The sequence below is a fragment of the Clupea harengus genome, chromosome 18 (assembly GCF_900700415.2).
Source record: "Clupea harengus chromosome 18, Ch_v2.0.2, whole genome shotgun sequence".
In the NCBI taxonomy this organism is placed as follows: Eukaryota; Metazoa; Chordata; class Actinopteri; order Clupeiformes; family Clupeidae; genus Clupea; species Clupea harengus.
This window is the reverse complement of record NC_045169.1, coordinates 6,030,165-6,057,035: the sequence shown is the minus strand read 5'-3', so window position 1 is coordinate 6,057,035 and position 26,871 is coordinate 6,030,165. Positions and strand designations below refer to the sequence as shown.

Here is a 26,871-nt window from a genome sequence, read left to right as displayed (position 1 = left end):
CACCTGCGCTTTTCAACTTTTATTCGTCTTTTTTTCTTCATTTTTTTAAATGAATTTTCATTCTTTTTTTTGTCAGGATTTCAACGCAAATCAAAATTCGATTCCATGGGAATTCTCCCAAAGCCTTTCCTTATCAATCCGCCCACATCAAGAGGCCAACCAACGAAACACTTTCAAACAAACATCCCATCACCTGACCCCTTTCCCTTTCCTCTCCCGCCCCCTACCGTCTGGCCTAACGACCAAACAGCGGACACGGCAACTTGAGACGGACATGACAACTTTCTCCCGAAGAAAAAGGACAAAAACAAAAAAAAAAGAAAAAAAGAAAAGAAAAACAAACAAAAAAAAAAACACTGAAGAACATGAAACCCTGATTGAGCAAATACTGCTATACCACAAAGACTAACATGATCTGTCTTCTTTTTTTTTTTTGGTTGTTATGTTTTGTTTTTCTGAACTCATAAAAGCGCGAGAGGAAGAAACGAAAGAGAGAGAGAGCGGGTGAAATAAGAACGATCTACTCCAGAGTGTGATGTAGATAGAGTGGCTCCAAAACAAACAAAACAAAACAAAAAAAGCTCCGTTGGCCACGGTTCCCCTTTGTATTTCTTTTCTTAAAACTCATATCGAACAGATCTTGGGAAAAGAAAGAAAGAAAAAAAAAAAAAGAAAGAAAGAAAGAAAAAAGGCTTACAGACGAGGTTCCCGCCCAACGCCTCCCCCATCCAAGGCATCCCCCCAATAGCATCATCAGCTGCCCCCCCATCCCCATTTCTCAAAACAAGTGTGTGTGTTTACAAGTGTGTATATGCATGTGTGTGTGTGTGTATGGCCACGGTCACCGTAGTCACAAGAGTCTCTGTGTGTGTGTGTGGGGGTGTGTGTGTGTGTGTGTGTGTGTGTGAGGGTGGGAGGGGGACCCTCTAATATTTCACTCCCGGGACAAATTCCTTCGCCTCCGGGTTCAAGCTGCTCTTGCGCTGTGAGGAGACAGAGAGAAGAGAAAGAAAAAAAAAAGAAGAGAGAAAGAAAAATATTATTCTCGGGTCCAAAGCATTCTTCCACTATTTAGTAACCACTGGGATTCCAGCCAGGTGAATTAACACTAAATCCAATCCGAGTTCCATCCTGAGAGTCCTGTGATATCTGCGGTGATGAGGAAAGAATAGAATCTCGACATGGAATGCAGCTGACCTCTGGGGCATGCGTTTTGATAGAACCACCCCAAACCAAAGCACTTTGCACTGGACGTTCCCCACCACCACAAAATGACCTGCACGATTGCACATCCCCTCTTGAGATCTGAGCCCAGATGTATGGGAATTAACCCTGGCTCATCTGCCTATATATCCCCCAATATTCAATCAATCAAAATGCATAAGGCAGTGGAATAAGGCCTCCAGTGGAATATATAATAATTTTGGCACGTTTCAAGGTTTTGTACGTTTTCTGGGATGCATGGGACAGCAGAGGTTTCCAGCTGGGTGTATTTCATGCGCTCAGGTAGTTATTTCTAGTGAGGCCCATCCTCTCCCCCAAAACAGTGCAGTGAAAACGGTCCGAGACTGGAAGCTCACCGCAATCTCCTCTGAGTTGCCGTCGTTGACTGACAGGCCGTTGAGCTGCTGCTGGATCTGGCCCACCGACACCGAGGGGAGGTCCCTCGCCGGGATGAACCAATCCTGGTCTTCCTCGTCCAGCATCTCCTGGAAACAGCGCTCCAGGAACTCCTGCTCCAGCAGCTCCTCCTCCACCTGTCAGAGAGAGAGAGAGAGAGAGAGAGAGAGAGAGAGAGAGAGAGAGAGTAGTGGGGACGGAAAGGGGGAGAGAGGGAGGGGACCAAACAAGGAGAGGGAGGAAGAGAAAGGGAGAAGACATATGTTGTGAGGGATAAATTACTGAGAGCTGGCTGCAGAGAAGCTGCAGATGAACCACCCTGATTGCGCACACATTTCAGACTTGGATTTCACATGTTTTTGGATTGGACTCTTAATCGCACACGCACATGTACAAAAACACACACACGCACACGGATGCTCTCCATCTCATCCTGTCCCTCTCCGATGCGTACAGACAGTCTCAAAAACACACACATATTTATGTTTTAAGTTGATCACTGTCACTCACTCTTCTCCCACATCCTACAGATACACACACAAAGCTGAACATATACACTACTACACCAACACGGACATTCCTGTAACTGTACTGGGCAAGGCCAGTTAGCATGCCCGGAGTGTGCTTGTTTTTATGCGTGCGTTTACTCACCTGCCGATTGTACTCTTCCTCGTTCTCCATCCACATGTACTCAGCGAAGGGGTTGGACCCTTCCTCTGAATGCCCATTGGCTACCGGCTCCTTGCCCTCCTTCCCTGGGGCGCCGCCCCCCGGCGTCTTGGCAACCTCTGGCCCACTCATCTCAGCTGGCTCTGCGGGAGAAGAGACCAGCCCATCTTGACATGCATATTTTACTGTCAACACCTATACACGCACACAGGCTAAATCCGTTACAATACTTAAAAAGGTAGGTCGATATTTGAGCTCAGTAGCCAATCAAATTACACCCTTCTCTTCTGTGGTCCTGAAGTAATGTGCTGATTGGTTGGAGCTGTTTATGGCTTGATCCGAGCAACTATGTTTCCCCATTTCCCATTGCCACGCCTTGTTGTAGAGCGCACACACACTGAATGAACTGGTACAGGACCATGGCGAGCAATTCGCTGAATTTGACCAAAAATAAGGGACTACCTCCAATTGCATTTTCAAAACTCATATTAATGCACTTCAACCACAAGAAGGGAAAAAGCAAGATGGCTGCCATCATTTTTTTGCAATGACGTTTCCATGCAACATGTCCTTATGAAAATACCGGACAGGCTTACAAAACAGAACTTGCAAACAAACACAGGCCTCAAACAAGCCTGCTCCCTAACAAGACTAACGCTGCCTGAAAGAAGAACAGACTTGTGTGTGTGTGTGTCTGTGTGTACACACACACACACTTGATAAAGACTAGTGAGGTTAGCATTCCTCTTAAACACCTTGGGGAAACCGCGACCTCCATTCAGGTTGGAAACAAAACCTTTCACTTCATGAACAGGCTGCACTGTCCTCCACAGATACAAGAGCATGCCTACACTTGCGCATTCAAACAAACAAACACATACTCTATCTCTCTTTCTACCACACACACACACACACACACACACACACACACACACACACACACACACACACACACACACACACACACACACACACACACACACACACACACACACACACACACACACACACACACACACTCACTCACTCACTCACTCTCTCGCCCTCTCTCTCTCAGACACACACACCTTGAGTAAACTCTATATTGGCGATGGGGTCAGTGTGACCACAGACCTCACACAGCAACTCAGGGCCGTCAGCAAAGACACACCCAAAGACAAGGCCACACATTAGCCTATGATAAGGCTGGACTGGTGCCCGCTGGCCTCTCCTTCCCATGTCCTCTTCCGACACAGATTCATGGCTTTCTTAATGTTCAGCACTGGGCCTAACGGCGGTTCCATTTTGTCATTCTGTTCTTCATAATCCTGCGTGCCAAGAGTGAAAATGCTTCCTGCTTAGTGGGCCAGAGGCTACTCGGCAGAACACTACCCCAGTGCAAAGAGCAATACACGTAATTCGACAGAGGTCCTAAGGAGTCAAGCCCGAAGCAGCAATAAGGAGTTTTGGTGACCCGAAGTGTCATGCCAAAGCCTTACGAACACCAACAACAGCACAGTTGGCACTGATAAAAGGCTTGCTAACGTGCTAACTTGTGTCTTTTGGCGATATAGTGGGCGATGTCCTGCTAAAGGTTATTTTTTAACACTTTCACAGGGTGGTCTGACCCAGACCACAGAACTCCGTGGTGCATAAACCCAGACAGGTATTTGGAATAACAGGTGTGTGTTTATCGGTCCTTCACGTGATTACGCACCATGACATTTGTTTTGATGAAGAAACCAGTCGGCTGCTTGTTGCCTGTAAAGACATGCTTCAAAAAGTTGGAAATTGTTCCATACGGTCTCTTTAAGCAAGCCTTTGCCAGAGTCTAGGAATTGACCAAAAAAAAAAGGAGGCCCAGCCTATAATTCAGGTGGAACAGCATCTTTCTGTTTTTAAATGCACACAAGAGTGATCTGTACAGAACTGAAAACAATGAGAGGGGACAGTGAAAGTTACACCACAGAGTTATTGTGGTCTGCGTAGCGGTCATCGTGGCACTGAACCAAGAAACTGCCGACCGCAGTCTACTCAGCTGATTTGAAGCCCCTCCAGCAGACCAGTCACTGGAGGCGTGGAAGCCCGTGTGAAGCCTCTGGGTTGGCATGGTGATGAGCGTCTGCGTGGAGGTGACCCTGTCTGTCTGGCCCTGCATGTCCCTGTTGCTTGGAGGTGTTGGCAGGGGAAACAAATGCTGGAAATGTCACTAATCCACTCCCCCACCCACCCTCTGTCCCTCACTAACTCAAGTCACTCTTCCTCTTTCACACTCTTCCTCCATCATTCACTCCAGAACGGGTAATGCGTAAATCGAAAACATTGCAGTCATATATATATATAGTGTGTGTGTGTGTGGTTAGAGGGGGTGTAGGAGTGTGTGTGTGTGTGTGTGTGTGTGTGTGTTTGTGGTTATAGGGGGTGTAGGAGTGTGTGTGTGTGTGGTTAGAGGGGGTGTAGGAGAGTGTGTGTGTGGTTATAGGGGGTGTAGGAGTGTGTGTGTGTGTGTGTGTGTGGTTATAGGGGGTGTAGGAGTGTGTGTGGTTATAGGGGGTGTAGGAGTGTGTGTGTGTGGTTATAGGGGGTGTAGGAGTGTGTGTGTGTGTGTGTGTGTGGTTAGAGGGGGTGTAGGAGTGTGTGTGTGTGTGTGTGTGTGGTTAGAGGGGGTGTCTGTCTGTCGGTGTCTGTCGGTCGGTGTCTGTGGTTAGAGGGGTATAGGAGTGTGTGTGTGTGTGTGTGGTTAGAGGGGGTGTAAGAGTGTGTGTGTGTGGTTATAGGGGGTGTAGGAGAGTGTGTGTGTGTGTGTGTGTGTGTGTGTGTGTGTGGTTAGAGGGGGTGTCTGTCGGTCGATGTCTGTCGGTCGGTGTCTGTCGGTCGGTGTCTGTCGGTCGGTGTCTGTGGTTAGAGGGGTATAGGAGTGTGTGTGTGTGTGGTTAGAGGGGATATAGGAGTGTGTGTGTGTGGTTATAGGGGGTGTATGAGTGTGTGTGTGTGTGTGGTTATAGGGGGTGTAGGAGTGTGTGTGGTTAGAGGGGTATAGGAGTGTGTGTGTGTGTGGTTAGAGGGGGTATAGGAATGTGTGTGGTTAAAGGGAGTGTAGGAGTGTGAGGTTACAGGAGGCAGGAGTGTGTGTAAGACATCCCAGAGATCGCTGGAGCCATGAAACACATCCATCAGAATGAGTAATGAGTGCAGATGAGCCAATTACAGCAGGGGACACATGAGGAAAAGGGCTCAACACACAAATCTGTCCCTCCTTTATGGCCACAGCAGCTCTCAGTCAAAGATATCCACACGTCATTAACACATAGTCCCTCCCCCCTTCCTTCTCCTTCTCACACACACACACACACGTCTCGTCTCACACGCTCACCTCTCTCTCACCAGTTTGTCTCCAGAGAGAGAGAGAGAGAGAGAGAGACAGACAGACACAGACACACACAGAGACAGACAGAGACAGACACACACAGAGACAGACAGACAGACAGACAGACACACACACACACACAGAGAGAGAAAGGTGACTGCTGTCTCTGTCCCTCTTCTCTCACTCCCCTCCCCTCCCTCTCCTATGACACAGGAGAGTGAGCTGGAACTCTTGTTGCATAAGCAGGGGAGGAGGGGGGAGGGATTATAAAAAGCAGAGCACTTGGCTACATCCACACAGGGCTACAGGCTGGAGCCACTTTACACAACACCCTCACCCAGATCCCCACCCCGGGCCAAGGGCCGCCCGCGCGTCATCACAGCTGTGGCGCTCCACTTGGCTACATCTGGGTCAAGTTGATCGTGCTTACCCTTGCATTCAACACAAGTGAAATACTCAGAAACAAGAAAAAAAAATGTTAAACAAATAAATCAAGAAATCAAGGAAAACATACCAGGAAACACAAAACAGAACAATCCAAAAAACGCAATAAATTGAAGCTTTTTAACATAGTAAACACCAGATTTACACCTCACACAGAGACACACTGATTGCTTCTCTGTTCCAAAGTGCCCACTCAATCCACATAGTGGGAGTTTATCCACATGAAGCCAGTGGCTCATACGCCAACTCCTTGACCCAACCTTGGACAAGTTGCCATCCCAGGCCCATCTCATGACAAACACACACACACACACACACACACACACACACACACACACACACACACACACACACACCTCCCATGAACCCAAACACATGGACCCACCTGACCAGTTCTGAGATTAGAATATTGCTCGGAGGCTTCCATACTCAAGTATGTGCTAAAAAGGCTGCTAGGCCATTTGCTGGGCTACGCCCCTATTGACCTAAACTCCTCTTCCTCTGTTTGTGTTTGTGTGTGTGTGTGTGTGTGTGCCTTAACACCTTCAGTATTGTCTAGTATGACACACAGTTCCCAGCACCAGTAACCAGTTCTCTAAAATTCTGCTGATAGAGGATCAATTATTAACATGAGCTGAGGCCCATGTCCACCCAGAGAGAAGGACAGCGCTCCAGAACATACAAATGGCACTTTCCAGGAAGCCCGGCTACTTGTGCCAGAGTTGACCAGATCACCATACGTGCCCCTTTCACCCAAAGCCAGGGCAAGACCAGATCCAACACATAAAGTTCAACATGTAGACCTAGCCTAGCAGGCTACACACAGGCTGTAGAAAGGAAAGCAATTCCAGCCAGGTGTTTAAGTCATTAGATTGGACAACTGTATGGGGAAATAAATAATAAATACAAATAAAAAATAAAATAAAAAAATAAAAAACTCAGGGCTCCAAGTTGAACAAGCTTCAGGACATGGGATCAACAGTTGGCACCGAGAAATGGTTCAACACTTGTTTCAGTGCAGAGACGTCACATGCTAGAACTGTGGGACGAGAAACACATGCATGTACACTTCCACCCACACACACACACACACACACACACACACACAAACATCTCACACACACACCGCCGGCCATGCAACGTCAGAGAGCGGAGGGATTAAAAGCGACAAAGGAGCTAAACGCAGTGCTGGGACAAGGCCTACCCCACATCTCTAATCCTAACCGTATTCATTAGCAGCTTAAAGAGACAGGCTAAGACCGACCGACCGACCAACCAACCAACCAACCTAGGCTCTTCAGGTGTTCGGGAAACTGTTGCGAGTCCTGCTCCTCGGCCAGCAGCTAGAGCCTGGCGGTTCCCACAGCAAAGGTCACAGGTTAAGGATGAATGGAAGCGCAGAAGGCATACCAAAATATAGGCTCATTCCACGCCAAAAGGCGCTGGACAAAAGGAGCTCATCAAGAGACAGAATTGAAATGCAAATTTCACAACGTGAGCATTCCACCCAGACCAAGCCGCATAACCCACCTCGTGTTAATCTGCTACTCAACACCCCTGAGGGCTCGAAGCAGTGACAGGGTTCAAATGGCAAAGGGGAGTGTATATAGTGAAGGTCCACCCCCACCCCCCCCACACACAGACAACTCCACATTCCAGAAACTTCACACAGGTGATTCACACATGCCCACACGGTTCTTCTCTTGCTGGGGAGTCCATGAAAAGGAGTGACTGACATATGGGTGCCCAACGGTCGGCAGTACAAGCCCAATTCAGTTCAATTCGATTCATATATGAATTTCATTGCTTGCAATACATTTATGATCACCGAACAGCTGAAATTAAATAGGGCTGCCCGATTTTTCAGCTTAACGTGTGTAACCCACCTGGCCTCCATAAACGAAACTTTGACAACATCAGCAAAATAATCCTCCCTCCATAACTCTTCAGAGGAAGCTCTGGATCTACATGAATACATCCACAACTCACATTCAACCACTTAGGCTAAACCAAAACTTCACCAAGCCACCAAATTATTATTATTATTATTATTATTATTACCGTTCTGCTGAAATCAGTCCCACTATGAGGCCAACCTGATACCTGAAAACACACATGTGTAGCTACCAACACACTCAGCATAACATTCAGCAAAGCACTGACTGAACCACACCATCACTTCCACTGATTTTCATTCACAAATGCTTGGAAAGTTCCTTTAAAACAGTGTGTGGCAGCTATTTTGAGTTGTGTAGTAACAGGTAAATGTACCTGGCCATGGGTCTTCCTGAGAGTGGAGTTATGACATTTATAAGTCAGCGGCCGACATTAAATATCGTCACCAACTCTGGACTGGAATGACAAATGGGAGTGATACAGGAAAAACAAACAAACAAACAGACAGACAACACAAGGCAGGAGGGGGAGAAGAGGGGGCATGACCCTGTGACATAAAAACCTGCAAGTCAAACAGACAAATGTTCAGTCGGCCAAGTGACCTGTTGGCATGTGAGCCAAAGGCCAGGGGAGAGTGCGAGCAACTGCGTTGGCATGCAGGCTAGTGCAACTAGCAGGGGTTAGAGGGAAGGTGGGAAAGGAAGAGGGAGGGAATACGTGAAAGAGAGGGGGAGATAGAGTGAGTGAGTGAGTGAGTGAGTGAGTGAGTGAGTGAAAGACAGACAGACAGGGGTTATGGAAACCAAAGAGTCTGATAAACATCTCCCATTTCCAGCTCCACTGCTGGAATGGTGGATCACTGCCAACCAGGAATGAGATGCTGAGGAATCTGATGCCTCTTTATCTCAGTTGTACCTCATGTATCAGAGAACCTGACAGCTGAAACACAGGCTGCGAGTGCAAGTGAGTGTCTTGGCACAGGGATGTGGCCACACGACCCCTAACATGAAAACAAAGGCAAGACAGCCTAAAAGGTAACGCTCCATCGCAACAATGCTGTTCTACTGGACTGTAATTACAGCCGGACATTACACAACGAATGGTTATTTACATGGTTCTCTATGGGGCTATGGGTGTGACTTTATGAACTCTATGTTATAGTATGGTACACAGAACATAGTTCCTACTAACTGTATAAACTGTCCCGTCTCAGATCAAACTGACAATCCACAACTTGACTGATATTCAAGTAGGTCAAGGCTAAAACAGCCATTACATTGCCTTTTGAGTCTGTCAAGATGAGAGTTTAAAGGATTGATAACATGACAGAACTGACGTGGACACCATGGTTTTCAATGTCGCCGCTAGAAAAGTGAGTCTTGGTGAACCTAAACACCAAACACGTGTTGCAACGTCTAAACGAGGTGTTCAGAATTACATTAACGACTGATCGGTCACCGACTGCCTACCAGACACAGTGTACCCATTAGCTTTAATACAGAGGAACTGTTCGGTTACATAATTACATAGTTGTGTTGCGATTTTATGAAAATGGCGCGTTTTGAGTCTGATAATATGACAGCGCTGCAAGATTACATGGACCATACGTTATGTAACAAGAGTCCCCTTGACGCGTAGCCTACCCATTCCAGTTTGCATAAGAACTGCACCTTGAAATAACCAACCAGGACACTATGAGCTGAGGTTTACTAACAGTTGTTGTGCCACATACTTTATAGGCTAATCAAGTAGTAGAATGTCAACACTGGCTTTAATTTACCCACTAATCCAAAGAGCACTGTCGATAGCGTGACAAACTTCACAAAAAAGGCCACGAAGTTCATTAGTTACAAGATATATAGAATTCTAAACATAAGAGCTAACCGTTGGCTACTCGTGTTACTCCAAAACTAATATCATATAACTTTGCATGCTAATCACAAATGCAAAAAAAACAACAACACTACAAGTAAAAAAGGCCTCAACATCTGGATCCATCTAAATGTACTAACTGTAACATCAATTTTTCCGAGCTAAAAGGCAAAAATAACTGATGTTACCTTGTAATTAACAACGGTATGAACAGATATTGTTAAGGGGGCTTGGATGGCTAACGTTAGCCTGCTAGATTCAGGCAAAACTCCGTATCCCGCAACTATGTTAGCATTCAGCTCATCTTGTTTTCTCATGTAAATAACGGTTATACGTTCTCCCTCAATAACCCAATTTCGCATGGGACTTAGTCTTCCAGTAACAACTTAGTTAACTAGTCAGAGAGTATACTTTTAGATCAGACCAAGCCTTTTCCATCAAGGTTAACTGTTGGCTGCAACAGGCCGCGCTACACTGATGCTATAGAAGGGACGCGACAATCTAGCTAGCTAAATAGCGATAGCATGTTAGCTGACTTTAAACTCTCAGTTTTTGTCTAGCAATACCTAGCTAACTGCCTTTCAGTACATAACATCGGATATCTGTGTAGGCCCAATGTAATCATTTATTCACTAACAGTCACTCTACTATTAGTTCGTGAAAACGTTATGATTTCAGAAAATATTGAAACTGTTGGAAGATGTCAGTTCCTTACCTAATGTTGGTGACAACGCTCGATATAACAATGGCTAACTATGGTTAGCTGACATGCTTCTGTCCGACAATAAAGCAAAAGACTTGAGTTCGCAAATTACGTTAAGACTTGCTATCTACCGTCACCAGATTAACGTAAAATGACAAACTAGATTGCTAACGTCTAGATAGCTAGCCCAGCGATACATTTTTTTTTCAGTGGACAAAGAATAGCTAACGTTAACGTTACTGAACGATTGGATAACGTTTGCTACATCCAAGTCCTAGCTTGCAAAACAAACACGGAATCTGGAAAGATACAGCTAAGAAATAAATCTCGACTGAAGAATGCCAATGCTGACAACCGATGTTTAAAATAGCTTGATATCCTTACCTGGCATGTTTTATCTTGTGAGGCTTCTCAAAATCTCTACGAAGCTTATTCCAAACACAATGTGTGGCACGGTAATTCACTTGCAGCAGGACAGCTACCGCTAGCTAGCGTTGACTAAATGCATTATGAACACGATGGTCATGTGGTCACAGCTTAAACAAACATTCAACGTTGCCACCTCCTCCTTCGAATGCTCCTCACAACACGCACACATGCGTGGCTACCTCGAAGAGAATGGCACATTTGTGGCACAAACTCAAACTAAAAGTCAATTGATAATATCACAGACACCTAACTGAACAAACATAAATGGTGACAGTGTAAAGGCAAGACACGATTGGCCCAAACTCATAAGATGTATGAAAGACTAGAAGGGATCACCCCCATCGACTTGCACAAAACAACGCTGTTGTCCTTTGTCGTGGACAACTTCAGATTTTAACCTCCTCAATAAATAGGCTAAATACATAAATGTGCAAATTACTGTAATTTTGCATATATTTCCCGGGTCTAAAGTTCTAAAGGTAAAGATAGAAAAGTTCATATTTTTCAAAAAGATTCGTTTCACCGACTAAATTAAAATGATATGCATTAACACCCAAAGCAAATACAAGTTGAACAAGATCAAATCGATGCGATTCCACAATCGAGTCGAAACAGCAATAAACATTTTGCCTTTGTGTAACGTTATTATAGACTATGCTACCTGTCATGAAGCTGCGAATAGCCTACTCACCAAGTTGAAGGTATCAACAACGATTTCAACCAGAGCTACCTATGCCTTGTAAATGACTATCAGCAGCAGTTACAAGGCGGTCTAGCCAGTCAGGTTATCAAGAACAAAATGAGCAATAAAATCACAGAAAGCCCGTTACAATTGGATGCTAATGTACCTCTTTTCTTTACTGTTTTGTCCAAACAGCTGCGCATTTCTAAAAAAAAATGTGCCACAACGGCAGGCAGGAAACAGTCACGTGATCACAGTTGTGCAAGTGTACAGACTGATGATTGGTAGTTTTACGTTTCAATCAACATGGATATTGACATCATTTTATTACAACCACAATACTACACCATTCACAGAGAAAATGTCATAGGGAATAATATCATGTAAACTATGTAATTTTATGAAATGATGGACTGACTTTGACTTGCGCTACTATGCGTTATTTGAAACGCAAGTTTTACTTGACATTTCATGATCAGTGATCGAATTCCTACTTTTGTTGAACTCGGGCCTCGTGAAAAAAATGCTCGCGGACTGTTAGCGCCCTACTTGAGCAGCTGAAACAGAATTTCCTTAGTTTTCGGCGGTAGAGCCAATAGGCTATTATACCAGCTGTTTTACAATAATAGCCTACGTCTATTTTGCCAGCTGTATTGGGTAACCTACAGGCTATATTAACCTTAACCCCTCTAAACCCTAATCCTAACTTTAATCCTTCCATATCTTGAACTCAGAAAAAACTTTAGACTTTCAACAAATTGACCAATGATGAAAATGACGGTAACACGGAATAACTGTAAATGCTCCCTGCTGAGCTCTGGGATATTTCAGAATCGAGGGGACATTTTGCTCTTTGATATAGCACACAGGCCTACAACGATTTCCGAACTACTTGCACCAGCTGCACTGTATTCTGTGTCCAACAAGTGGCGCCCAACTCAAATGTTCCAACCTCCTCCAACGTGCTGGAGTGTAGGCCGAATGAACGTCACGACCTCGTAAAGTGGGCAGATGTTAAGTGTGTAGGTTTACACGGGCTGCAGAGACACTCAGACACACCGACCATTTTGTTACTCTCCACTCATCCTTACTGCCCACCTGGGGCTGTTATTCAGATTATTATTACCACTTGTGAGTGTGAGGGTGACAGCAGGTCACTCCTGCAGCGCACATGAGATAGTGTTGTTTGATTTGTATGTGTGTGTGTCTGTCTGTCTGTGTGCTGTAACTGACAACTACACACTAAGGGAGTCACTAAGATTTTCCACAGAGATGACAGGGAAAGGCGGGATCACTTTAAAGACAATGCCATAGGACTAACGATACCCAAATAGCCTCCATGTTCCCAAAGGTAGTGGAAAGCTTGGAGGACTTCTGGATGTAATCCTGCTTATGCCAACACAGGACAGGCAGATTTATACTCCCCTAGTGGCCGAGTGCGTCACACTGAAAACAGCAAGCCACGGCCTGGATGACTGCTGGGGTGAATGTGAGTAATGGCACTTTCGTCCACTTCCAGCCGTTGTCTGCCGGAGAGAGAGGGGGCCTCTTAGCAATATAGCCCCATATAGAAGCCATTTATTATAGTTACTGTGGGGAGCCTTGCCCCCTTATTCACTCCCTCTCCACTTCTTTCTCGCAAACAAACTACCTCCACCTCCACCACCGCTACCCCATCCCCTCACACACATGCAAGCACTCACATACATATATATGTGTGCATAAATGAAAGTAAATGGGCACTAAACACAGACTATTTCGAGAGCACAAACCATTTTATTGTATTTTGTTTAGAAATATGGGCTGGTTGCGAGGAGCACTTGGTGGAAAATATGTGAATGAAAAATCTTAATTTAATTATTTACTTTTCATTTAGCAGACGCTTGTATCCAAAGCGACTTACAATGTTGTATATACATATAATCAGTATAACCACTATAGTAGAGTTCAGATCCTGAAAAAAAGAGTTTTTACCTTATCAAAAACCCACAAATCAGCCACGACAAGCAGGGGAAGGGAGAGAGAGAAAGATACATGTAGAAAGAAAGAAAGAAAGATAGAGAGAGAGGGGAATGGTTTTAGAATCTTGCTAGAGGTGTCCTGCCAACAATTTCCCACCACACAACCTGGAGCCACTCAGGGCACAAATTAGGCCGGGGGGGGGGGGGGGGTTCTGAGGGCATAGTCATGGTGGGTGGGGGCGAACAATGTTGATCATACATCTAAATGAAAAATGAAAGGTGTGTGTGTGTGTGTCTGTGTATGTGTACAGGGGTAGGGGTCCACTGCCTGAGGTGGGGACCGGAGGCACAGGAAAGGCAGGGGCGGAAGACACACACACAGAGACACACACACATAGACATAAACACACATACGCTTGCATGTATAGACATACACACTTCATTTAAAAACACCCAGTCTGTCCACACACCCACAATCTCAGCCATACATTCACAGACGACAGGAAGGCACATATTAGAGCTCACGTACGCATTTTGCACGCACACACTCCCACCCTCGGATACAATCCCACACACGCGCTCTCTCTCTCTCTCACACACACACACACACACACACTTCTGCAGACTCACCGAGGAAGTTAGCCATGACATGCAGTGAGTTGTCATCAGCACCGCAGGACAGCAGTTGAGGAGTTTGTCCGTGTAATGGTGAACAGGTTGGGCCTGGAAGCTTGCAGTGGGGAAACAACAGGGTGCTGGAGGCCATTTTGAAACATTTGGTATTGATCTCCAAATTTGTATTTTATGTGTTCACAGTAAGAAATGGCTGTGATTTAATGACTTAGCTTTGGGTGTGTCTCCTCGAGAGGTAGAGATTTAACACACAGTGACAGATCATCCTGTTGACGTCCTGTCTGAGTAGAGAGGAAGAAGACACTGCCTGTGTACAGACCTGTCACGAGACTCTGTCTAAACAAATATCCAAAAAAGGCAAAGATAAGAAATAGGACAGAGAGAGGGAGACAGATATGGAGACAGTTGAACATATTTTTTTGCCTAACAAATTCATTTCATTAACATCAACAACATGAAAGAACAGGGTCAGAGGAGAGAGAAAAGGTGGAGGTAGGGAGCTTGGTCTGTGGGTGAGACCTGTGATTCAGTCTGGGAGTACAACAGCATCTATAATGGCTTCCAGATTTGGCCAAGGTAAATTGGTTTAGAAATACTACAGGGCTTAGAGAAACAAATTCACAAAGGGCCTCTGTCTCTCTCCCCTCACTATCTCTATTCCTATCTCTCTCTGTGTCACAGAAAAGCTCTCTCTGAAAGGTATAACAATCCCCTGAACACCCACGAGGGCACATATCCTCTATGTGTGTGTGTGTGTGTGTGTGTGTGTGTGTGTGTGTGTGTGTGTGTGTGTGTGTGTGTGTGTGTGTGTGTGTGTGTGTGTAAGCGGGGGGAGGAGAGAGAGAAAAGTTTATGTGTGAGTTAGAGGTTAATGTGTGCTTTCAATCAAAGTCAGCAGGGAGAAATCAGAGCTTGGGGTCCTAAAGAACTCTTGTCTGCCATCCACACTCTCTCTCTCACACACACACACACACACACACACACACACACACACACACACACACACACACTCACACACACACACTCTCTCTCTCACACACACACACACACACACACACACACACACACACACACACACACACATCCACACTCACACACTCAATCACCTACTAACATCCACACTCACACACACACACACACACACACTCTCACACACACACACACACACACACACACACACACACACACACACACACACACACACACACACACACACACACACACACACATCCACACTCACACACTCAATCACCTACTAACAGACACACTCACACACTCAATCACCTACTAACAGACACGCTCTCACACACATGCACAACTAAACACTGGTGCACAGTTCTGAAAAGACCAAAAGCCAATAAGCCTATGTATGCATGGTGTATAATAAAAACGGTTGTTCATTTGAAGTTCTGAGTTTATCCACCATAAAAACATAGATTAGCCTAAATCAAACAGTAGAAATGAAGATAGCTCCAGCATAAAAGAGATGACTGTAAGTGTTTTTTTTATTGCATCTATGGATAACTTTGATTTTTGTCTTTAACGTCTTGACAAACGTCGATCTAGTGAGCCGACAAAAAAAAAACAGGCTTTTGTTTCCGCTTCTCTCTAGTACAAGCTGGTAAGCAGCGAAAAGCCACAAGAGAAAGCTCTTTTAAAACGGGAACTTTCTTCCAGCAGATGTTCCAAGGCTGGGAGGATGGGAGAGATAGAGAGATAGAGAAGGAAAAGGCAAAGGGAGACAGAGGAAGAGATGAATCAGAGGAAGAGAAGAGGAAAAGAAGAAAGGATTTCAAACAGGAGGAGGCGGAGATATGGAAGAAGAAGGAATGACAAGATGCAGGGGGTGGAGGGGGGGTGGAAAAAGGAGGAAGGGAGGGGATTGCAATGACTTAATCAGACTGTGCTGCCACTCCAGATTCTCCCCACCCTCGGTGAAACACACACACACACACACACACACACACACACACATGAATACACACACACACACACACGCACAGAACATGTTCCCTATGAAGTCAGTTCCCCCTCCCACCCCCTATGCTGTAACAACTCTTCCGATCGAGTTGCCTGTGTGTGTGTGTGTGAGAGAGTGTGTGTGTATACACCTATCACGTCTTTCCTCCCTGACATTCCAGAGCAGCGGAGCGACTGAAAGCTTCATTGCCTGCGCAGGACAGAGCACTTGTGGGAGACGCCAAAAGGAGACGCCTTTGCAGCACCAACTTGCCACCAACTTTTTGGGAATCTACTGAAAAATACCAGGGGTCTTTTTTTTTTTCTTTAACTTTCAGTCCTTTGTGTGCCACACCCCCTCCTCTCACCCCCCCACCCCTCTCTGACTTTGTGACGATTTCTTTTGTGAGCACCACTGCTCAGAGTTCCAGCTGGGAAGTTCATCATCTGTGAGCCTGACTGCTGAGGCATCCTCTTGAGTTCGCCTCTCTCTCTCTCTCCCCACTGGACTTCCAAACTCCTGGATTACCTTTGTTTCGAGAGACACCTGAGCATTGTTTTAGGAGCAAACGGGTAAGTTGACACCACTTGTATCAGTAGGAGCCTAAACTCAGTGTGAGAGCGGACATCCAGTTCACTTGATGCATGTTGTAGGCATACTGTATTGGGCTGTACTTTCATGTAAAAGACTCAGAAGGCACGCAATGTTTATACCAATCTTGAAGTTGCCATGGAGATGTAAGTGCAGGTGTCTGGTGCTTGATTGTTTGGAGTGAGTCAGGGTCTCACTCGGGTCGTGCTCATGTGACCCTAATGCTGACCAGGGTGATGGGGAAAGACAGGACCCAGACTGCAGTCTGACTAAACTTCTTTGTTCCCTTGGGAAAAAACGGGTTTCAGGAGGAACGTAAGACCTTAGTGAAAACCTCTGTAGGTATCCCAATGTTCATGTATCTCCAAGACTAGCAGTTACAACTTCTGTGTCCTACTGTGTGATGATAAGAGATGCCTCTGAACTTACATTGTAACTTTGTTCACCAGGAATGTGTTTATGAATGCACAATGTTTAATGTGTAATGTCATTTTACATGGGTGGGGTTATGGCTTGCACAGCATACTGTTAGATGCAAAGTGGTGCATCACTGTTCTCCTTTAATAGTTAATAGTCAGAGTGAGATATGGAGTGAGTTGAATTCATTTCTTTTTGTGGTAAGCTGACTCAGCAAGCTTCTCATTCAGGCTGTTTTGATGTTCTGAAAAGATGTCAGTGACATGGACCACAGAATCACCACGGATGTTTCTCTCAGCAGCCCGCTCCAAGTATAACCTTACCTTTCAGCCCCGGGCTTAAAAAAGTCTAAACTTGAGAACTCAGTTGAAGTCAAATGAAGGCAACCTTATAAATGGGGGAGACAAAGAAGTTGAAGTCAACACACGTGCAGTAATGGAGTAACCCATTGGGGTGTATTTGAGGTTGGGGGTGCACAAGAGAGAGGGAGCAGCCAGCTGCACAGATGGAGTAGAGTAGAGGAGTACATGGGACATGGGTGGGGGGCGGGCCGGGGGCTTTAGTGGAGACAGGAAATGGAGCCCTGGAAAGCTAACTCTCTCTGGGAACAGGACACGCGTCCGTCATAGAAAGCAGCCCCCCCCCCACACACTGCCTTTGCGTGCTGGGGAGTGAAGTTCGGTAGCGGTGAGAGTTGAGATGGGGTGTTCATCCCAACACTGTGTTTCTCATTCGGTATAGTCATCAACCACAAGTATGCATTTACATCGGTTCTCAAACCTAACATAACACTCTCCACTTCACCAGAATCCTGTTGAAATACTCCCCTCACCCCACGTCCCTGATTTTATGTCCTGAATTCCATCTTAAATGAGTCAAACCGACTGTTGCTCATCTGTCTCAGTAACAGTGTGGTATGCTGTATGTGGCTTACAATAGATACAGCTGGTCAGAGATCAGTCTCTCTGAAAGTCTGAAAGTAACTTTCCAGAGAGGGATTCAGGGACATAGACTGATGTGTTATTTTAGTTTTGGTACACTGACGGAAAAAGGACGGACAACACAGTGTCACCAAACAGGGGTACCGCCCTACACAGGCCAAACACACGCCAAACCCTGCCTCTGTTGATAATATGATTCATGATAGGCTATGATTCATATGGTTGAAGATTGTATCCACTTCTATTAAAAGAAGAAAACGGTCTTGGCACTCATCTGATACGTCAGTTACCAACTGCAGAAGAGACCAATGTGATTAATCCCTTAAGAAAAGGAAAGGCGTATCCCCACACGCTCAAAGTTGAGAGCAACAGTAGGAGTTATTATGAGTTCAGGAACATGTACCGCCAGCCCCCATCTCTTAGACAAGGACTCATAGGCCTGTGGTGAGAGATGACCTGAGACCAGCACAAGGACTCATAGGCCTGTGGTGAGAGATGACCTGAGACCAGCACAAGGACTCATAGACCTGTGGTGAGAGATGACCTGAGACCAGCCCAAGTGGTTAAACAGTCCTCACTCAACCACCTGCCACCAGCCACATCATTCAGATCTCTGTCCCAGTTCCCAGTGTTGAGAAAAAGCCAAACCATGTCGATGGTGCAACCTGACGTAGGAAAAAGGGCGTCATTGAGGGGTTAGAAGAGGGGTTCCTCCAGACTATGTAACTTTCTCACCCCAACTTTAAAAAAAATGCTGAATTCTCCAAGCATTAAAGGCAGATTCATAATAGATTAGATTCATTATAGATTCATAACAGCCTGGTCTGTAAACAATGACCTGTAGGTGCTACCAAGAAAAGCTGTCTGTCAAGACCAAGACCATCAGCTCTTGTAGTGGATGCCTGGGTCCCGTGCATTACATTCCAATTCACTCTATGTCCTTTAGACTATACTAAATCTCTATACGTCCACTATACATCCTCTTTTAATAAAAAAAGTGTGTGTGTGTATTGTGTCTTTTGGCGAGGGTGTGTCTTGCCCCTCCAGAGGAGGAGGGGAGGGCCCCATGTGAGGAGTAGGTAGAGGCTGAGGGTGCGCCCCCTCTTCCGCAAGAGGTTCGGTACAGTATGCGCCAGTATGTGGTGATGTCATCCTATTGTGTGTAAGGGTCACTGCAGGCAAGAAGGGGCTGATTGCAACCTCTTGGAGTAATGGATGGTGGAAAATACGAGGCAATTTTTCCTTTTGTGAACACTACTTAAAACCCCCGTAAGGGTTGTGGCATGAGTGCTACATTTCCACTCCATTAGCATCAGCAGCCGTAAATATTGGATATACTGACCTATATGCTACGCAGGGGAAGATGTGAAGATGATAAATAGTGTTCGTATACATTCTGGTCCATTAGAGCTGGCATAAAGGTTATATCCTTGGGCTGAATTTATGGAACCAAATGGCCTTTATAGCAGGAGCCTGTTGGAGCTGAAAATGGGATGACTAGGAAAGAATGTCTGGCTTCTCCACCATTGCTTCTTTGAGCTCTTTCAAGGCAGAAGAGGGTGCAGAGAGTACAGTCTGTGCTGAGGTGGTTTCATATGGGGTTCGTTTTCTTGAACAGGAGCACAGAGGCTATTTCAACACTGCCACTAGACATTAATCACATTTGCAATGGGCAGAAAATAGGACACGAGTGAAAGTGAATGTCCCATTGTGTGTGTGTGTGTGTGTGTGTGTGTGTGTGTGTGTGTGTGTGTGTGTGTGTGTGTGTGTGTGTGTGTGTGTGTGTGTGTGTGTGTGTATGTGAGTGTGAGTGTGTGTATGTGTGTGGAAGTGGTAGCGGCTTGGTTGTGGTGGTGGTGGTGCAATACTAATGGTTTGCTCCTGCAAGTTTTTGTGTTTCTGAATCTGCCCCTAAACACACACACACACACACACACACACACACACATGCACCCATGCACACACATACACACATGCACACACACGCACATCCGCACGCACGCACATATATACAAACTGTACCGCCCCCCCTCAGTGCTCCCTCGACGTCTCTAAACTGATCCAAACACAGTGGGGCACAGCTTGTGGAATGCCACTCTTCTTTGAGTCGCTGGCAAAAACTGAACTCAAGCCAGCTTGAGGGCTCAATGGCAATCAGGTCTGAGAATCAGAACCAGCTTCTGCAAGGCATCACAGGGGTCCTGGAGGCTTTCCCCCCGTCTCTCCTCCCCCCTCCCTCTCTCTCTTTCTTTTTTTCTTTCTTTCTTTCTTTCTTCTTGTTTTCACTCTTTCATCCCCTAGGGGAAAGCCAGTTGAGCCGGGCTGCTTACTCCACTGATCCCTGGCTATTGCTAAGTCGCGTGGCTCCAAAACTAATACAGTGAGAGATGGAGTGATTGAAAGAGGTGCAGAGAGAGATGGAGTTTTGGGGGGGAAGAAATACCAGGAAAGTGGGGGGGGGATGAAAATGGGGTTGGGAGAGTGTGGGGCTCAACAGGAGATTGAGTTTGACAAAAGTGGTGGGATGATGCTTTTTTTCCGTCTCCCCGCTCTTATTTTTATCATTGAATGGGAAACAGAAACTTGGGGGGAAGGTTTCAACACAATACAGTACAATGGGAATGTGGTTAAACACACACACACACACACACACACGCGCGCGCGCGCGCACGCACGCACGCACGCACGCACGCACGCACGCACGCACGCACGCACGCACGCACGCACGCACGCACGCACACACACACACACACACACACACACACACACACACACACACACACACACACACACACACACACACACACACACACATCCACAAACACACACACAGAAAGGACAGCACATTTAAACCACGTGTGTCTGTGTTGTTTCAAATCCGCTTTTTCATTGTTACAGCGGGCAAATCAGGGGGTTACCAGAGTGAAAATCAGACCTAAACTACATAGGCAGTCCAACACACACAAGCAAGGCTTCAACCACGGTGTTTATACTGTCATCACCACGCCTGTGAGGTCTTTAATCTTCGGGACTTGATTAGATCCACACCAAGCTGAACACGGATGCCAGGGCAGAGACTAGCAGAATGCCAGGTTACACGTGTAGCCTCAGAATCAGTGTTTCATTTGGCTTGGAGGTTTTGGAGCACTTCACTGGGCCAACCTCTTAGTTCCATTTTCTTTTCCACCCCAATCCCTGGCAAGGAGGTGGATTCAGGAAGGGTCGCCGATGGTTATCCTTAATATTTCTTATTTCAGTGTGTACATGTGTTCGCACATGTGGTGTGCTTATCATTCCACGGGCTCTTTACTGGAGTGTTGTTGCAGCTGTTGTGTGGTGGGGAGCTGCCTTAGAAAGGTTCACCAAGAGCGAGAGCACAAGCAAGGAATTGACCCCTCCGGTAATCAAACATATCCATCTTTGGTTGTCATAAAGATCCAAACAGATTGTTCTTGGGCTCGGGGACTTGTGGGACTACCCACAGGGCTGAATCTGATGAGGCCGGGCCAAAAAGGCGCTGGTTCTGCCCGAGTGCTTTGATTGGATCTGTGTGGTCAGCACAGACGTGAGTGATTTACCGTCCCGGACCTCAAGCGGTAAAGCAAGGTACCGTTAATGTAAAGGTCAGCACTTTAAAGGGGTCGTCCTGGACTATAATCCATTACACTTTTCGTTGAATTCAGCGAAAAATTCTCCTTGTATGACTCCAGCTGCCTGTTGAGTGTGTGCACTCAAGAGTCTGGTGTTTGTGCACAGTCCTGGCTCAGCCAATGGGAAAACAAACAAAGTGCTTCAGGCTGAGCCAATTGACATGTTGCTTCAGGAGCCCAGAAGGGCGGGGCGTGATTGTGCTGTTGAGTTCACACGTCAACAACCTTTCGCCAGAATCGAGGGGGCTGTGTCTTTAAATGCCAAGGACCAAACACACTAGTAACACGTACACTGTTTGTTGCGTTGAATGAATACGTGTACAGAATGAATGAAAGTCAATTTAACTCTGTCCTGTATGATGACCTTTGACCTTGATGCTGGTGTATCTTTGTGTGCTCTCCTTAAGGCTGCGAAGGCCCTGTCACCCGTCGCCATGGCAGCCGTCCTACAGCCCAGCAACAACAACACCCTACAGGTGCCAGGTGAGACCAGAACCATTCCCAACACTCACATTAAAGCAAGAGGTCCAGATTGGTGTATGGAGTTAAGAACAGAGGTGATTATATTTGAAATCAGGCTGCACTGAAGAAAAATAATAATAATAATGCTGACCGTAAATACAGTACGATGTTAGGAGTTGTCTCTTCCACTGATACCAGGTGGTTACTGGTATTTATGGGGTTCATGTGAACGTAGTATGACATGACCACCGGACAGGGGCGTGAACGTGTCGGTCTTATCCTCTTTCACTCCCCTTGGGAATATGAGCATGTTCTGATAACATTCCCATCATTCCTGAGAGGAGACTCCACCTTCTCCATGGAAACTGTCTGTGTGTGTGTGTGTGTGTGTGTGTGTGTGTGTGTGTGTGTGTGTGTGTGTGTGTGTGTGTGTGTGTGTGTGTTTACGTTTGCATGTAGCTGTACAGTCCACTTTGTCCGATACGGAAAGAGTGAAAGGTCATTTCAAACCCTCGCCACTGCTACGTAAACAGACGCCATCCTCCAAAGTCAAATATCCAGCAGCAGGAATGCCCAAAGTCTGGAATTTTGGGAATCCCACCCATGGAAGCTGCTGTTCCAAGAGAGTTGGCTGCTATCAGAAGTCCAGGTGTTGCTGTGGTGACAGGTTTCTCATGCCGTGCGATATGCGATGACAGGTCCCACACATACTTATCAGATTGGGAGTCCTGTGCCTAGTTCTTGCACATGCTTGTGATCCTCACCAGGCTCCTGGAATGGGCCATTTTTAAACTTCTAACAGAGGACACCTCCATCGCTGAAAGGCTTTCATGAAATCTCTCAGGAGCAGCGAGTAAGGGAGAAATAACAGGAAGTAGCTACTAAAAATGTCAACAAGCAAGTAAGATTTGCGGAGTGAGTAAACAAAACAATTACGGCTATCAGGCCAACTCCTGTTCATTTTGATTTCCGTAACTGAGAGAGGAGGGAGAGCAGAGGCCAGTAAACAGGAGCAGTGAGATATTTGACACATGACCTTCAAGGCCTCATGGTAAGCCAACCCTTTAAGACGCTGAATGTCAAAGCTGTCATGGATGTCCTCTTGCTTGGCCACAGTAACTGAACTTACAGGATAATGACCTCGATGGCATAGCCTGTGGCTACCTGACATATGCCCTCCAACCTCTAAAAAAGCACTCGGAATGTTCTAGAAAGGCTCTTGGAGGTTTGCCCTCTAAGAATGTTAATGGGTCTTCTCACTGACAGTCCTCTTTTGTGTTATGTACAGATACACATTTAACAATGCTCAGTAAACAACCATTAAACTCTATCTCTCTCTCTCTCTCTTTCACTCACTCTCTTTGTCTTTCTCTCTCTCTCTCTCTCTCAGGGGAAGACAGATCTGTTTCTTCAACTCCGTCAGGCTCCCCCTTTCCTTCCAGAAATGACTGCAGCATTGCCCCTCTCACTCCATCCCCCTCTCCAGTAAGGTCCCAGACACTCACACTCACACTCAGACTGGGTACACACACACACACACACACACACACACACACACACACACACACACACACACACACACACACACACACACACACACACACACACACACACTGTTATGGTACCATTTCGTGCACCGTCAAATAGCAGCATTTGTAATAGCCGGTGGTGACGTTGATGCGTCCGTGTATAATTATGCTTCTTTACTTAGAACTTAACATGGGCTCTTTCTGTCCCTGATCTCATTTGTTTCACACACACTGCAATCTGTGGCTGAGACAAGGGATGCTTTAAGACCTCAGTCTACCAAGCAACATCAGATCAGAGAGAAACACCCACAGACTGACTGGCTTTGTGTAACAACAAGATTTAGGATTGGCTTTACAGCAGATTCTCGATCTCTGTTAAGCTTTTAGTTTTCACCTTCCTCAAGTCTCACGAAGGCAACTTGCAAATGGCACGTTCTCTACATTCGTGGACATCCCATTCTCCACATGTTACTGGTTATCCACCCATCACAGACACATCATTAGCCAGACCTACACCTGTAATTACAGAGAAAACACCAAGGAAAAATAACTTGACTAAGACTAATAGCAGAAGGGGTTATAAGGCATATATATATAGCAAACCCACTTTGGTCTAATATGCTCTGTAATATGCTCCAGTGTCTCAAACTGCCAAGGGAATCCACATGAAAGAAGGGCCGAGTCATATTTTCCTGATGACGTCTCCATAAGCCTCCATACATGAGCCGAGCTCTGACCTTCCATGCTGTCCGTTCATGTCCGTACCAGGGCACAGTCTGTGCAGTGTACCAGCACACATCCGCACCCACCTACAGGGCTAGACTCTGTGATAACCTCCGTGTACCTGTCTTTTTCTTCTCTCCCTCTTCCTCTTCCTCTCCCCCTCCCTCTCCTTCTCCCTTCTCTGACTGCCCCCCCCTCTCTCCCCTTCTCCATCTCCCATCCATGCCCTCACCATCGATCTTTCTGTCTCCCTGTTTCATTCATTGTTCATTCCTCTCTCTGTCTTTTTCTGACCATATCTCCCTCTGCCTACCTCCCTTCCTCTCTCTCTCTGTCTCCCTTCCTCTCCCTTCCTCTCTCTCTCTCTCTCTCTCTCTCTCTCTCTCTCTCTCTCTCTCTCTCTCTCTCAGAGGGCAGAGTTGCGGCCCCGTGTGACTCAGCCCTTCTCAGTGGTGGTGGCCATAGACTTTGGCACCACGTCCAGTGGCTACGCCTTCAGCTTCACGGAGGACCCCGAGGCCATCCACATGATGAGGTACTGACCGGGCATCACGGGCATCACGGGCATCACGGGCATGCAGACACTCAACACAAGCATTACCTCAGTGCGCAGACTAGCTTGCATACAAACACACGCATTACACAAGCATTATAGCAGACCCACAAGACGCATAGAACACATGCCCTATGAAGTCAGTCCCCTCCCACTCTTCCCACCCAATGTTGTAACGAGGCTCCTGGTCAAGTTGTGTGTGTGTGTGTGTGTGTGTGTGTGTGGGGGCAAGTGAATGTGTGTGTGTAAATGAGAGTGAGTAAATGTATCCAATGTACTGGTCTGTAACTGTTTGTGTGAACTAATGCATTTAATTAACATTAGACAGAAATCCCTAATGCAAAGTTTTAAAAGTTACCCCCTTACTCTGCAATCCACTCACCCTTCCGACCCCACCCACAGGCGCTGGGAGGGCGGAGACCCGGGCGTGGCCAATCAGAAGAGCCCCACCAGCCTGCTGCTGACGCCCGAGCTGCGCTTCCACAGCCTGGGCTTCGCGGCGCGCGACAGCTACCACGACCTGGACCCCGAGGAGGCGCGCCACTGGCTCTACTTCGACAAGTTCAAGATGAAGATCCACAGCACCAGCGTAAGCAGCAGGGAGCAGGAGAGCACAGGGGGGAAATAGCATAGTTAACAATGGACTTTTAGTCATTTACTTTAAGTATGTGAGAGGCGCACAAGGACAGGAGATGAACTCTTGTTCATGTTTTTCTGAAAAAGAAATTGTACTTGAAACAGTCTTAGTTGTTTATTTTGGGCGTATGATTGATGAGCTTTTTTATGTTCCTTGTGCATTAACTGGCCCACGGTCTCCCGTGAAAAAGTAGCATACTTGAAGAAGCCTTTTAGTTGCATACTTTTACTATACGAGTGCTATACTGTTTTGATATTTCCAGAGAATTGGCCCACTTGAGAATGTTTTTCTCAGCGTGATTAACATCTTTTAAGTACTCTATCTATTCTTTAGGTTTAGTTTAGTCCATCCGCAGTTCATCTCCTCAGACTCTATTTGTATGGGCAAACCTGTTTTTATAATAGAAATGTTTTTCCCCCCCCACACAAAACATTCTGTGGTGAGTACAGATCTTTAGATCCCAATTGAGATCCCAATCTGAGTTCTCATCCCCTCAGATGAGAGTCAAGTGCAAAGACAGCAGCCCTTTGATCCAGAAAAACACCCAGCAAAGAGAGAATAGCAGAGCTGGCTTTGGACTTGAGGGTTTGAGAAGCTCTGTTGTATCTGCTCTACATTTTAAACGGTTGTTAAAAGGCTTTTGCGGCGGATTTGCTGGTTTTCCCACAGGACCTCACCATGGAGACGGAGCTGGAGGCAGTGAGTGGTCGGAGGATGAGGGCCATCGAGGTGTTTGCCCACGCTCTGAGGTTCTTCAGGGAGCACGCTCTGAAGGTGCCCACACACACACACACACACACACACACACACACACACACACACACACACACACACACACACACACACACACACACACACACACACACACACGCCCTGAAGGTGCCCACACAGAAACACACACACACACACACACACACACACACACACACACACACACACACACACACACGCCCTGAAGGTGCCCACCAAGGTTATTATAGTTTTGCGTTTTTCACTAGTTTTTATTTTTATTTCGTTTTGACTTTTTGTTTTCAATTTCAGTTTAGTTTTAATTAGTTTTTAAAGTGGGTTTGCTAGTTTAGTTTAGTTTCTATTTTTTGAAAATGCTTAGTTTGAGTTTAGTTTTTATTAGTTTCAGTATTAGTTTTAGTCT

At 46.2% G+C, this 26,871-nt stretch overlaps 2 protein-coding genes across 4 annotated transcripts in view; one reads left to right on the top strand and one right to left on the bottom strand.

Moving 5' to 3' along the window:
• Nucleotides 1-4: 4 nt before the first annotated feature.
• On the bottom strand, nt 5-11,939 carry LOC105894180 (polyadenylate-binding protein-interacting protein 2B). Of its 3 annotated transcripts, none has more exons than XM_012820651.3 (4): nt 11,828-11,939; nt 2,272-2,432; nt 1,581-1,757; nt 5-983 (listed from the first exon to the last, which is right to left on the bottom strand). In XM_012820651.3, exons 1-4 carry the CDS (start codon nt 11,862-11,864, stop codon nt 927-929), a joined length of 432 nt encoding a protein of 143 aa, XP_012676105.1. In that variant the 5' UTR covers nt 11,865-11,939; the 3' UTR covers nt 5-926. The 3 variants fall into 3 exon arrangements, with proteins under 3 accessions (XP_012676105.1, XP_012676107.1, XP_012676106.1); XM_012820653.3 differs by lacking the exon at nt 11,828-11,939 and adding an exon at nt 11,671-11,819; XM_012820652.3 differs by lacking the exon at nt 11,828-11,939 and adding an exon at nt 10,935-11,075.
• Nucleotides 11,940-16,240: 4,301 nt separating this feature from the next.
• The window catches only part of hspa12b (heat shock protein 12B), a 25,336-nt gene continuing 14,705 nt past the window's right edge, over nt 16,241-26,871 (top strand). The window contains 6 exon segments of the mRNA XM_031584851.2: nt 16,241-16,787; nt 22,221-22,297; nt 23,667-23,761; nt 24,939-25,063; nt 25,484-25,670; nt 26,388-26,492. Coding sequence (XP_031440711.1) covers nt 22,249-22,297; nt 23,667-23,761; nt 24,939-25,063; nt 25,484-25,670; nt 26,388-26,492 — 561 coding nt within the window. The 5' untranslated portion in view covers nt 16,241-16,787; nt 22,221-22,248.